The 15,169-nt window shown below is 35.4% G+C and overlaps 1 protein-coding gene across 1 annotated transcript; it reads right to left on the minus strand.

The window, feature by feature from the left end:
* Positions 1–6,309: 6,309 nt before the first annotated feature.
* Positions 6,310–14,096, minus strand: LOC121426962 (3-oxoacyl-[acyl-carrier-protein] reductase FabG-like). The gene is made up of 9 exons (XM_041623378.1): positions 13,753–14,096; positions 12,954–13,093; positions 12,106–12,198; positions 11,188–11,329; positions 10,388–10,428; positions 9,446–9,515; positions 8,965–9,001; positions 8,203–8,266; positions 6,310–6,487 (listed from the first exon to the last, which is right to left on the minus strand). The coding sequence occupies exons 1-9, from the start codon at positions 13,787–13,789 to the stop codon at positions 6,338–6,340; spliced, it is 774 nt and encodes a 257-aa protein (XP_041479312.1). The 5' UTR covers positions 13,790–14,096; the 3' UTR covers positions 6,310–6,337.
* Positions 14,097–15,169: the final 1,073 nt, after the last annotated feature.

The raw sequence follows: 15,169 nt of genomic DNA on the forward strand, positions 1-15,169 counted from the left end.
TGGCAGAGGTAAAAATGGCAGAGGTAAAAATGGCAGAGGTAAAAATGGCAGAGGTAAAAATGGCAGAGGTAAAAATGGCAAAGGTAAAAATGGCAGAGGTAAAAATGATAACACTTGAGTTGGTATTTTTTTCCTGGACTTACATACACGACCTTCTCATGTCAAATCGCTCTTCTAATATTCAAATTTGAAGAACACTTTGGATCCCAAATATTGTACTTAATCCATTACAGGGGAAATTCACACTGACATAAAGTTTATTAAAATGATATTGGTGAGGGTTTTAGGGAATCCATCAATGATTTAAAAAGCTACTAAATTATAGATGTTAATGGGGACGTCATCTGCGAGCAGTTTTCCCCATATATGGTGTAATAAAAAAATATCAATGAAATGTCATTTTCTAAAAAAAAAAAATGAAAATGGTTTTAATTGTACCTTAAGTATATTAACATACAAATAATTTGCATCCGCTCCTGAAAGATTTTTTTTAGCAACCATGAACCACTGATTAAGAAATTGAAAAGTAGACATTTTGGTGCATAAAATACGGGGTAGTTACTGGTATATGACGTCACAGATCAAAAACTCAAGCTTCTAATAGCCTAACTTTCTTAATCTTTGATGGGTTTTCTGCAAACCTTCACCAAAATATTTTTTCTGCTATTTTTACAGTAAACCATTTGTCAGGGTGAATTTCCCCTTTAAAACAGGTCGATAGAATGGTACCTAAGAAATACCTAGAAATTTAAATCCCTGATTCGCTACACATTTCAAAATTCATGCGGTACCTGTTACCATAGAAACTAGTTAAGGAACCTGATATCCACTTGGACTAACTGCAATGAGGTATTACTCTGAAAAATGAGCACTAGTTGTTATTATTACATAATTTACATTAAACTAAAATACGTATCACATCAATATTTATTCGGATCGGTTATGATGTTGAAATATGTAAAATTACTTTTATTACAGAACGTTTTGTTATTTTTCTGTTATCAAAGTTATGCAAGTGGTTCAAAGAAATCTCGAACTCGTCTATTTCAGTATGTTAATGATAGCGCACATTGGTGTTTACATTTCAATTCGTTTGGTATGTGTGATTAAGTGCTGTTCCACCATACGAACTGGCCAAGATAAATCCTTTCACTCACTATGGAAATTATTTTGGCATGAAAATGTTTAATAATATCAACGATATAAAGTATAGACCTAAAGTGATGAAAAAAAATCCAAAAAAAAAAATCTCATCAGTTCATAATACTTATTTTGTCGATAGAAGTCCATTCAAGGTCAATAATTATGACTGATATTAACTGGAAAGGCTCTATTTTTGTCCTTGCTGATCTAGCATGTCATGATCTTTACCTCTGTCATTTTTGCCTCTGCCATTATTACCTCTGCCATTTTTACCTTTGCCATTTTTACCTTTGCCATTTTTACCTCTGCCATTTTTACCTCTGCCATTTTTACCTTTGCCATTTTTACCTCTGCCATTTTTACCTCTGCCATTTTTACCTCTGCCATTTTTACCTCTGCCATTATTACCTCTGCCATTTTTACCTCTGCCATTTTTACCTTTGCCATTTTTACCTCTGCCATTTTTACCCGGCACCTTAAATTTGGGGTGACAAACTTTTTGTTACTTGCTTGTCAAATTTTCCAGCTCCTTGTCCCCCTACCTTTTTGGGGGAGATTTCAGCCCCTGCTAACTACATAAACTCTAAATGCAAAAGAGTTACTCTGGTCACTAGAGTGAGACAATGGACCAGTCATTTTGGAGTGGGATTAAAATCTTTTGAGAGTGGATTATAATAGCTCCTTATGGTCGATGAATATGTCTTAAAAAAAGCATGCAGGGTTCACTCCAGAAGGAGCTATAAGGCTCTTTCAAAAGATGTAGTCCCACCCCAAAATGATTGATCTTTTGTCTCACCGTCTAAGGGAGGAGTGTGATTAGGGACCTGGGCCCCGTCTTACAAATACTTGCGATTGATCCAATCAATCGGAACTCTATGGAAATCCATCGGTGTCATATTTTTATCCACAGGAAATTATGGCACAATGTCCTTTGTAAACAAAGAGAAGCATGGTAAATTTTCAAGAAAACAATGAATGCATGAATATGCATAATCATTAGAAAATATTTTGAATAAACATACATTATAGTTGTTAATGTTGGTGGCTTTCCATTTGTAAGACGGCGCCAATTAGCCCTCGTGCATGAGATACTACATCCACAATGCATATGCATCTGTGCATGCAATTAGGTCCATGGTTGAACGAATAACGCAAACAAAACAAACAGAAAAAAGTATAGCAACCACAGATTCCCTTCATATTAAAAAGAAATATGAATTGATTTGTTCCTATCTCCTAATTACACACCTATTGTTCTGGGGATGGGGGATCTATTGTTCCACCCCCCCCCCCTTAACAGCATGACGTCACGGATTTACGCCTGTGCCTCGGAGGTTATCTCGTTCTTTTAAAATGTTGTTTAACCATTACCAATGCTGTAAACACTTGACACCGATCATGTAAATTTTATATCGCAAATAAGGAAGGGCGGGAAAATAACTTCCTCCGTAATCATGATAAAGGATTCTCTTCCTATATAGATAAATCATGGGAGCGCAATCCCATAAATTTTGATATTTCGATCTGAAAGGGGGGGGGGAATTAACATGAAATAGATCACACCAACGAACCATTAAAAGATATGCTTAAAGTGTCTAGTTAATGACGTTTCCATTGCAGATGACCATTAAAAATGTGCAATAATGACGGCCATCTTTAATTTTTTATAACCTTTTAAAAAAATATCATGGACATTGTCACAATACATTGCTCTAAAATGAGACAAGTGTGCCTGTGGCAAGAGATAAGCACACTACCGAATTGCTTCTTGGACTTTACTTGATGGAAAAGTGCCTTGCTTTACCATGTCTTCTGCAATTACTCAATCGCTATTCTCAATCTAGGGAAAATTGAACAATTCCAACGACTCTTTGCTCTGATTGTTAACTGAGACACCAATGATATAATACTTCGCTATGAACTTTTGAATTTGGATGCATTGTACTGTTAATATTTATTAAACAGTGGATTTAACTGAATGTTTTCACAATGACTTGTTTACAGGCGCGTACGCAAGGGGGGGGGGGGTTAGGGGGTTCAACCCCCTTTTTTTTTTCTTGTCTCCCCAGAGGTCGGTCTGGTCAAGGAGTTATCGGGCAAGCGCCTGATAACTCCTTGGTCTGGTTACGGACAGTTCCCCTATACCCAATAATGTATATGACAGCAATAATGAACAGAATCTCATGTTTCCGACGAAAAACACAGAAAAAATTTCCGCTCGCTTCGCTCGCTCCATTTTATTATATCTTTTATTTCCGCATGTCGCCGACATGATCACGGTATCGCCATTAACAAGGCCATACATGATTATCATGATGTATACTTATGAATACAAGTGAACCAAGACAAAGACATACGTTTTCTTACAAAATATGTTTTACCAATATGAAAACCAAAATGACGGAAAACGCTAAAATGTCGGTTAGCTCGCTCCGCTCGCTCGTAATAATTTATGAAATTCCATGAGTATCTAGTCTCCTGTTCAAGGCCGTATTATGAGTGTAACGAATAGAAGGACATGTAGCATCGACTAATACTTGATTTACTAACAAACTATTGACAAGAAATGTATGTTTTGACGGGAAAACGCGAAAATTTCGGCTCGCTCGTAATCATTTATGAAATTTCTTAAGTTTCTAGTCTCTTGATCAAGGCCATATCATGAGACTTACGAGCAGAAGGACATGTATCATCAACTAATATGTAATCATTACCTACAAGCTATTGAGAAGAATCGTATGTTTTGACGGAAAAACGCAAACATTTCGGCTCGCTCGCTCCGCTCGATCGTAATTATTCATGACATTTCTCAAGTTTCTAGTGTTCTGATCAAGGCCATATCATGAGTGCTACGATCCGAAGGACATGTAGCATCGACTATGATACCAACAAACTATTGACAAAAAAGGTTATGTTTTCAACGCAAAAACGAGAACATTTCTGCTCGCTCGCGGGTCATGACCGCACTGTTACATACCCCATCCCCACTTAAATGTTATTGTCTTATTTGCAGCGCTGAAAAAAAAAGAAAAAAAAATCACCACCTCCCCCCCGCTCGTTACTTTTTAGAGACTGGGCGGGAGATTTAAAAAAAAATCAGCTCGAAACCCCCCCCCCTTTCAAAAATCCTGCGTACGCGCCTGCTTGTTTACACTCACTGTCTGTTCTCCAGATTTGGAGTGTTGTCAGTATTACAAGGAGCATACGGCCACAACAAGAATTATTTGTTTGTGTGCTCTTTTTAAAAACCACAATGATTTGTTTACAATCACTTTCTGTTCTTCAGATTTGGAGTGTTGTCAATATTACAATCAGCATACGACCACAACAAGAATTATTTGTTTGTGTGCTCTTTTTAAAAACCGTAATGCTAAAACTGCACCGCTGTTGTTTAAATAGAACGAACACATCGTATCCCATGCAAAATGTTACTTGCACTTTCATTGAGTATACATGTAATGTGAAAATTACTAAATCCTACTGTTAATATATATATATATAGGCTATATATATATTATAATCATAGCATGTTTAGCATTTTTTTCATACAACTGGCTTGCATTTCATGCGATATGATTAATTAATCACAGAGCTATGAGCCTTCTTTATCCCTTTTTTTTATTGCGTTGAATATACGCAGTCCAATCACGGCTTCACTCTTGTATTTTCTTTTTATATTTTCGGTCCACAAAAATCGTGAAAATGGAAAGATTGTTAAAGTGAATTAAAAATAGTGAGAAACACGGAGAAGACGACATGGGCGCGGCCCTAACCTCACACTGGCTCCTAATTGGTTGAAATATCGAGGCACGTGACCCCTTCGGTATCTGGGGCCAGAAAGATTTACAATCAAGCGTAACTTATAAAAAAATTGAGTTTAAACCAATGGGAGGCACGGTTAGTGACTTGCGAATTATTTGTTTAATTTTTTTCAAGTAACTCTTTCTTCAATAGGCCCCTGGACTATAAATTTATTATCATTATTCTTATTGTTTTATTCGGAATTTCAACAAAAACATGCATTTTACAATCAATTTACAAGAGAATATACAATTACAAAGACAGTGAAAAGGAATGTTTACAGAACAAGTCCAGGTTGCCTGGAAAAGGAAAAAGTTAAATAAATTACTGTAGCCCACAGGCTTTCCTCCCCGACCTGGACTTGTTTGTTAACACACCAAGAATAAAAACATATACATAGATTATTATATTAATACAAATAATAATTCATTTAGAAAAAGCATATTAAAATTGATATGTATAAGAACAATCAAATATAGTGTGATTAGAAATGTAATTACAGGACAACTTAAAGAAGGTGTAGTAAATTAGTATTTAGATATACATTTAAATTGGCCAGGTAAATATAAACTTTAAAATGAAGTACATCCCATCTAGAACATTCTGTGAATAATTTGATTCGAATAAAGAAATATCCATTTACTTTATCTACTGGTTCTTGAACTCATGCCGAATCTATCATGAGCTGATGGTGCCTATGGCAAGGTTGTGCCCTCCTTATATAGGATTAGAGATCAGGGGAAAATACACGGGGGTTGGGCAGAGCCCTGGCAACGATATTTTAACTGGGGGTGCTGATGTAAATTTGACAAGAAAAAAAAACGGGGGGGGGGGCATTTTTGTGTTACATTTATCAATTTCTCACACCTAATAGAATTCTAGGGGTGATGCCAATGGAGAATAATACAAGCAGCACCCCGCTTTCTCGGGCCATGAGCATTGCACAGGTCAGTCTAAAAAAAATACTCCCCCAAGCCAGATCATATTCGGAGTGCTCATCTATATCATGAAATACATCAGCAATCATGATTTTTCTCAATGAAATGAGCATTTATTCGTTTGGGCATTACATCACACATTCTGGACACTTCCAAATATCATCTATTCAATTTCATTTCTTGGTATCTTCTACATAAAATCACTTTTTATCCACTCTTCTCTAATTACTGAAAATATCTTTTGAATTCTAAGCAAGTTCTCAGATGAGAAATTCAATTTATATGCCAGTTTGAGCCGAGACTGGCCTTTAGTAACAAGTAATTATTACGTCTTTTATTTTTTGGTCCAGCTTTCTGAACAATTCAGTATTAAAGAATGTTTTCATATTTGAAGAGTTTCATTATTATTGCTGTTTAAAATAATATGTTTTTATTATTATTATTGTTTTAAATTATTATCGAGCGCATGAAACGTGTCTGCCGCCATCTATGGACAGGGTTTCTCCAGTGATGAAGGATGCTGCGTTGGAAGCGAGGAACTTGATTGCGGGTGCCACTTCGTTCACTTCTCCCGCTCGACCCATTGGGTGAACTTTACGGGCTCGCTGAAAAATGAACATTGAAAAGTATAGTATAACATAACACAGTATAATACATGAATGTGTTCATATGATTATGATGATTTGATAATCATCGTTGTCATGGGCGGTGGAGCGGTATGGGGGGGGGGACGAAACGATAGATGTCCCCCATTATGAACAAAAGGATAATCCTTTGCTCAGCCGATCATGATCGTTGTCATCATCATGATTATTATTATCATTATCATTATTATTATCAATATTATTATCATTATTATTATTATCATTTTTATTATTATTATTATTATCATTATCATAATTATAATCATAATTATTATCATTATTATAATTATTATTACCATTATCATTATTATTATTACCATTACCATTATTATTTTTATTATTACTATTATTATTTGTTATTATCAATACTATTATTACTTTTAGTATTATTATCAATAGTATTGTTATCATTATTATGATTATTCTTATCATTGTCATTTTTTTATTCTAATTTTTGTAGTTTTGTTTTGTTATTCTTTTTTTTTCTTTTATAGGTTGGTTTTTATGTTTGGGTGTTTGTTTTATTGAAGCTGTTTGGAAATTTATGTGTTTGGTGTGGGGTTTCTTGTCCTTAGGGTTAATATATTTCTACTTAATTCATTTCATTCTGTACAAGGTAGTATATGAGTTTCATATTACAAATGAATTCGATGCATGTAAAATATTGTAATCAATGATATTTACTTATGTGTATGTTCTTACGGTTACTTTTTTTATCAAGTCAAGTGAATGATGAAACAACTATGTATATTTCAGTTGTATTATATGTTACTCGAAAAGAAAAAATGTGATATTATATTGACGTATTGAATTAATTCAATAAATAACAACTAAAACAAAACATTATCGCCGTCAAATTGTATATTTACATTCAAATATGTATATCACACACTTCACTTGTATTCATAATCTCATTTGATTTGCAAAGAATTAATTGATCTGATTAAATTATGATTAAACTACTGCATCAATAAAGTTATGGCGAGTTGTGATCCTTTGTGCCCCTTGACAGTGTGACCCCGATATTTCATCAGGGCCCCGTCTTACAAAGGGTTACGATTGATCCAATTGATCTCAATTTTATGGATATCTATCATTGCCACGATATTTTTCCCAGAAATTTGAACAATGTCCTTAGTAAACACAACGAATCACACTGACTTTTAAGAAAACGAGAATGTATGAATATTGATCTCATTTATCAGATAACATTTTAAACAAACAAACAAATATGTTAGATGTTGACGTTTCTGGCCAGTAGCTGTTGATCGAATCAATCGCAACACTTTGTAAGACGGGGGCCAGATCCTGCTTTACATTCCCCATTGTTTATATAATTACTATATACACATGCAGTATTCTTGCCTAAAGATGTGGCTTTGAACCTCTTTGGCTTTTGGATCAGTCGCAACTCTGTAATGCGGAATCCAGAGGCCCGTTTCATAAAGGACTTCCAACTATTGTAACTTTGCAATTGCGGCAACTACCATGGTAACCCCGATTATGATTGACTACTGAGTCCTGTTACCATGGTAGTTGTCACTATGGTAAAGGTACAACAGTTGCAAGTCCTTTATCATGTTTATGAAACGGGCCCCGATTACCTGCAGTGCACACATGAGCCGAAAATAGAAAAAAACTGATTTGGTACATTAACTATCAAGTTCAAATCTTACCTCATGGTTGTCCTCAGCTGACATTCCAAAAACTGTCTGAAGGGGAGTCATGATAGCACCAGGGCTGCAAATAATGAATAGATTATTTGTCGACTGTATAGTCGGTCGAAATCTATATGTCCACCACTTTCAGAAAAAGATACACAATATGGTCGGATACAATAAGCACAACTTAAAAAAAAATCAAATAATGGACAATGATGTCACTCCCAATTCGACTTGTCGAAATGGCAAATTACGCAATCTCGCGAAGACTTCAGTAGCGGTCTTATTATACATGTACTGCATATGTATAACTGGTAATTTTTGCGGGTGTGCCGAGCGAATAAATTGTTGAGGATGCGTTACTGCCCGTTGCTGGTTGCTTGAGGATTGGCTGCGTTCATCCTAGCTTCGCATCTCGCAGGTAACACGCAGTTACAACGCAGGTGCCTCGCAGACGGTCCGTATGTCCTATGTTGCCCGTAACACAAAACACGCAAATAGTCTGTATAAGTAGCATGCGCCAAGAAGGGAGGACAAAAACAAAAATCCTTGTCTGCCTTTACTATTGTTGCGTGCTGGAAAATACTTGCACTACCCCATGCATCCGCATAACTTGCATTGAAATGTGTGAAAGCTAGAGCCTTTAAGGGGCTTTCACAATTGTTCGTGCGATCGTTTGCGATCATTTGGTCACAATATATGTTGCACACTATCGCAACGGTTGTAAGCAGTCGCACCACCAAGTGTGAAAGGGGCTTTAGTGACGTGAATACTTACTTGACTGCATTTACTCGTACACCTTTGGCAGCCAAATCTGGGGGCGGGGGGGGGGGGGAGAAAAAAAAACCTTTAGTAAGAAATTCAGTGGTGGTCAATGGTATTGGATCTACAAAATAGGAGAATCCATAATAACTATGTGTGGTAAAAGAAAAATGCCAAATGAAAAGGAATGGTGAAATTTCAAAGAAATTTGATAAAGAATGAAAAAGTTGATGGATATATTTCCGAAGAGTTGTATAAGGACGACTATTCCATTTTGTCATGTATTGTTTATAGTATATACAGGGGCCCGTTTCATAAAGAGTTACAACTATTGTGACTTTGCCATTATGGCAACTACCATGGCAACAGGGCTCAGCTGCAGCCAATCAAAATCAAGGTTACCCTGGTGGTTGTCATGATGGCAAAGTTACAACAATTGTAACTCTTTATGAAACGGGCCCCAGATATGGTTTCATTGTTAATACAAATGACATACCTAAGGCAGTACATCTTGTAAACTGGTCAATAGCAGCTTTTGAAATGTTGTAAGCCAACATACCGGGCACCTGAAAATAAACATGATAAAGTAGTATAAAAATCTTCAATCAGATGGTGTTTGAAGGTTTGCATGGTGGAATAAACAATTGCGGACTTAATCCTCATTTTATCCCTCTTCACAATACATATTCGAGACTGCACACATCCAGAACGTTTTCCCCTACCTACATCTGAAAAATTGAGAACTAAAAGTTGGAATCTAAAATAAATAAATAAATGAATGAATGAATAAATAAATGAATAAATAAATAAATGAATAAATAAATAAATGAATAAATAAATAAATGAATAAATACGTCAAATGTTCAATTGCTCATGCTGCTCCGGTTTCAATGAAAAACTTTTGAAATTCACTTAAAACAATAATACATTAGAAACATTCTGATTTACTTATTCGAAAAACCTCAAAAATTAAAAAAAATCGAAGAATCAAAGTAAACTCAGCAATATTTTGTTTTCTGTTTTTTTTTTGCTTTGGAGTTCACAAAGACACGGGTGCAATGCGTGATAAACGCTTAAAGGTGTTAACTGTTATTATTAGTGCCCGCCCCCCAAAAAAATCGACAAGGAAAAAAAAGAAAAAGGAGAGAGAATTGTGAATGTGATATATAGGCCAAGACAGGAATCACCTGATAGCTTTATGATATTCAGTCGCTTTTACAGTCTCGATAATTATGACTATACTACAAGAACTAAGCTTCCAATAATTTTTGTAGCTTGAATCGGTAGCTGAAATTTAAACAGTAACCTACGAAGGGAAAAATATAAATTTACTTTACTTTCTGTAAAGCATGCAATAATTTCAATGTTCAGGATTTCCACTTGAGGTATTCACACATACATATAATTCTAGACTTATTTAGTACTAAAAGATACCTACCACTCGCTTTCCACAGATACTGGAAACATTCACTACACACCCTGAATCAAAATTTAAAAGGAAAAGATGTAAAGTTTACAAAAAGTTTACCATGATATTGATTTTATTTTATTGTTTTCTTCTGCATTCATAATTCGCATAATACATTTTTAAATAACAAGACAAAAATTTACATTAAAAACAAACTGTTTGTGGCATGAATATATATATATATATATATATATTCAATTTGGGTTCGATTCCCGGCAGAGACATTTTTTCGGCATCACCAATTTTTCCAAAATGGTATAGATAGTTCTGGGGAACCTTGATTTAAGCTCCGCCTACCATTGTTCTCTTCATCCATTTCTTTCACACATTATTTGAATAAAAGAGTTGCCACAGCTGTTGGACATGGATAATTTCTCACATTTATATATCTATATATCGTATGATGATAAGTTTACTTCTACCAAACGCTGTTGAGTTGTGAATATGAAACATAATGAGATGAGGCGAGGCCAACTCAACAGATGACGCATGCAGGACACCATTATTAGCTTTAGCTTTCGTCTTTTTATTAAGACTTCGTCAGAAGCGTCTGTAAAATATACGGAGATACAACATCCAAGTTTGTCTTGCGCATCAATGAATTATCACCAAGTTGAATATATTCCATAATCTCATTAGACAGATTAATGAATGAACAAATAAATTAATGAATAACAAATAATTAATTCGATTAAAAAAATAATTATATAAATGAAGAAGACATACCTGTAATTACAGTTAAGTTCCAATCAATTTAAGAAGAGACATACCTTTAGACTCGATCAAGTGAGGAGCTGCTAGGTTGGTAATCTGGAGAACGGACCTGACGTTGAGTTTGATCATGTGATCATAAGTCTCCATCAGATTCTCACTGGATAGGGATGATAACACGCAAGCTCCTGCATTATTGACCTTAATAAAAAAAAAGGACCAGGGTATCCGTTTAAGAAAGATTTCTTACAATAAAAATTGCACAATTTCTATAACAAGTTTGTCATCAACCGATCAAATCGAATGATTTTATTAGCTCTTATAACTGTTGTGTTAAATTGTAATAAGTTTATCAAACGGGTCCAATGATTAGGAAAAAGGATTAAAGCAAAGACGAAAGGAAATGCACACTATTAAATTCCTAGCGTAGTTGGTATTGAGTCTTACCATGCAGTCATACGGGCAGGGGCGGAAATCTCTCACAAAAGGTAGGGGGGGGGGGACAAGGGTCTGGAAAATTTGACAAGCAAAAAAAAAAGGCTATTACCTAAAACTTAAGGTTATTTCGACGAAAATATATTTGACAAGCAAAAAAAAAAGGTAATCTCGTCCGAAAACGCGCGTTTTATTCCCATTTTGAGTGATATATTTCTTAGCATCACCAAAGACCCAAAAAGGTATGGGGGACATTTGATATTGTGTCCCCCCTACTATTTTGAGTAGGGGGGACATGTCCCCCTGTCCCCCCTGGGATTTCCGCCCATGCATACGGGCTTGACGAAACTTGCCATTTACCTTCAAGCAAGCTGTCATGACTGATTTTTTAAAAAATCCTAAAACTCGAACAACTATAATTCAGAGTAGCATCTCACTTTTGCGTGAACAAATAAAGCATAACGGAAAGTGACAAATGCATGTTTGACAACGGAATGTAAAGCAATAAATTTGTTCTTAAGTATTTGAGAATATAGCCTCACCAAGACATCTAATCTCCCAAAGTGTGTGATAGTTGATTCCATGATCCTCTTCACGTCATCTTCTACACACATATCAGCCTTGATAGTGAGAACCTGTCAAAATGGAACATATTAATAATAATAATATATTTTAATATTTCAATTTCCTGCCTTTCAATCTGAAGGACGTGGGTTCGATTCCAAGCCATGGCCTGTTTTCCCTCAGCAAGAAATTATAAAGGTATTCGAAGCAGATATCGAAACAAATTAATGGAAATCACTTTTCTTTAATAATTGATAAAATCATGTGTATCTTCTGGATAAGATTTGCAGCTTGGTAGCCAAAGGTTTACACATAAAAATCATTAAAAAATTGTGATGGCTCCCTAGTCTAACGCCTCATATACAAGAAACCCAAAGTACAACCATGTATAATGGATAGTAAATCCTGGCTCTCAATAAATTTGATGATAAAGTTATTGGTTAGGTGTAAATTGACTTGAAAACTCCCCCATCAAACAAAAATGTGTCTTTTTAATGTTTTTTTTCATCGATTTATTTGTTCAGATATTCCTCATAGAAAATGTATTCATATCAACTTTTGATCTCAAAAATTATACCTCAAAAATTTTTGCTATCCACTGCAAACATATCAATGGTGTTATCTGATGCAAATTTTCTTGTCCGTCAACACAAAACAAACCAAGTCCATAGTAAAACAAAAAGTGGTTTCAAATTAACCTTTTCTGAAATATTATTCTGGACAACTGCTCAAGAAGTTGTGTAAAATTGCATTTATTCTTTTTTTTAGGAACTCCACTAATATATACAATCACCCCCTCACCTCCCGCCTTTAAACTAATTTTTACCTTTTCCTTTGTAAGGCCCTTAGCCAAGCAGTCCTGTGCATATTTCTCGAGCCTTTCTTCATCTCGACCCACTAACACGAGACTGGCTCCCGACGAAGCAAATTCAAGGGCAGTCTCAGCTCCAATCCCTGAGCTGGCCCCTGTGAAGAATATATAAAAATTCACAAAATACAAACTCTTGATTAGTGAAAACAGCCAGTTTTGTTTATGTAATTTTTTAAAAATAAGGTAAGATTAAAAAAATACTTAGTAAATCAATGAATACGTTCGTTTGTTTGGTCAGATATTAGATTTTAATTCATTCTTAATTTTTCATATTTTTGTTTAATATATCACTAGATCTAATTCAATATCAGTTAGCGCTGCGATCTTTTTTTTAAATATGTATTTTCGTCAGGCGTCTAGGCTCCGCCGTGGAACCACTGCCATGAATTGATCATCGCATAATTATTATCCATCCTAGGTCTGGATTCAGCAGCAACTTAATTTCACCGCTAAATGATTTGGTCTTCACGGTAAAGCTTAAATTGTGTCCGAGAAAAAGGGGGAGTCGGGGGATGGTGTCCAATACCCGGACATAAAGCATCATCTTTTGCTCTGTATATTATCTAAGAGTCATGTATTAAACAGTAAAAAAATATATGTTAATATTCAGGCTTTGTAATCGGCACACTGTCTGATATTACTTTCAATCGATTAAAGAAATATTGATCAAAAGTTCCTGAAATTTTCGTCGTGTCCGGACTAACAACCTTTCCGGCCTTTCGGACATAAAACCAATCGGGTATATAATACTTACCAGTTATTAACACCACTTTGCCTTCGAATTCTCCCATTTTGTCATCCACTCTTTACTCATGGATATTATTGTATATACGTCAGTGTCAGAGGATCAGCTTAACTTTAATGTTGTGTTTTCTTTACTTTCAGCGGAGACCAAAGTCCAATCCGAAGTCCATAGTCAGCTGGGAAGCCCCCGGGGGTGCTGGGTGAGAAGCACCTCAAGATTTTACACCGTGAGGAATAGATGTATGCTAAAAAAACAGATTTGATACGAATCCCCTTAAAATTGGGAGCGAAAACCCCTTTTCTTGCTTTTCATTGTTTCATATTTAAAAAATGTAGTATCACCTAATTACTGTGAGTGAAACTTCAAACTTTGTGTGTAACGTACAGATGCAGACAACATCGTGTACTCCATACGATACAAATTTTTAAGGAGCTTGAAGGTTGGCTCAAAAGTTATATGGTTGGTGAGGGAGGGGGAGAGGGCAATGAATGATCAAATTTTAAAGTATTATGCCAATCACAGACTCGGTTTAATTTATCACCTGATTTGTTTTATTTTAAGCTGAGCCATAACCCTAATCTAGATCCAAAGAATATCTTTTGTTTGCCCCATCTTTAATAATACCCCCATCCGCCCCTTTGTGGAAAAAACAAAAAAAAACCTGACGTTAGAACTTGATATTGTATATATTATTACTATTGAGGCAATATATATCATATTATCATGGCAATATGAATCTTTTCAAACTGAGAGATTGCAGTATTTCCGTAGCAATTAACCTTCGGTCAATATACTACACTTTGGATGTACATGTACGGTAATTTATAGACTGCAGACGTATAGTCCTACTCGCCGCTGTCTACTCATTTTTTTATTTATTTAATATTTTTATTTCCAGGAGGAGGTCGAATCGGGGTCAAGTAAACACAATATGACAAATAGACAAATATAAGGTCTTTCTAATCAGTGTATTTTGAATATATAATGGCGGTGGCCCAAGGAGCAGCTGGGGCGCGGCCCCTCTGATTTTTCAAGTAGACTCGAAAGCCAGAGAAAATTCATAATAGAAATAAGGAGGAATTGAAGAAAAAGGGAGAAAGAAAATTCGAGAGGGTTCTGGGTGGTTAAACTCCAATTATGTAATTCATAAAAAATGACGTCACCTATATTGAGCTTAACGTGTTTGCCCCTATATAGAACTAAATCTTTCACAACAATCGTAATGTCCCCCCCCCCCTTTCTCGGACGTGTCCCATTTTAGATTCATCTAGCTTGAATATACTGAGCCTTGCATGTGAAAAACTTTTATCACCTTAGAACCCTTTGAACAGTTTAGCAAAACATACACAAATAGCTGACAAAGTCATTAACACCAGAACAGTATCTATATCGGAAAGCACCAGGAAAGTGTTGAAACACCGATCAA

This window comes from Lytechinus variegatus, chromosome 13 (genome assembly GCF_018143015.1).
Source record: "Lytechinus variegatus isolate NC3 chromosome 13, Lvar_3.0, whole genome shotgun sequence".
In the NCBI taxonomy this organism is placed as follows: Eukaryota; Metazoa; Echinodermata; class Echinoidea; order Temnopleuroida; family Toxopneustidae; genus Lytechinus; species Lytechinus variegatus.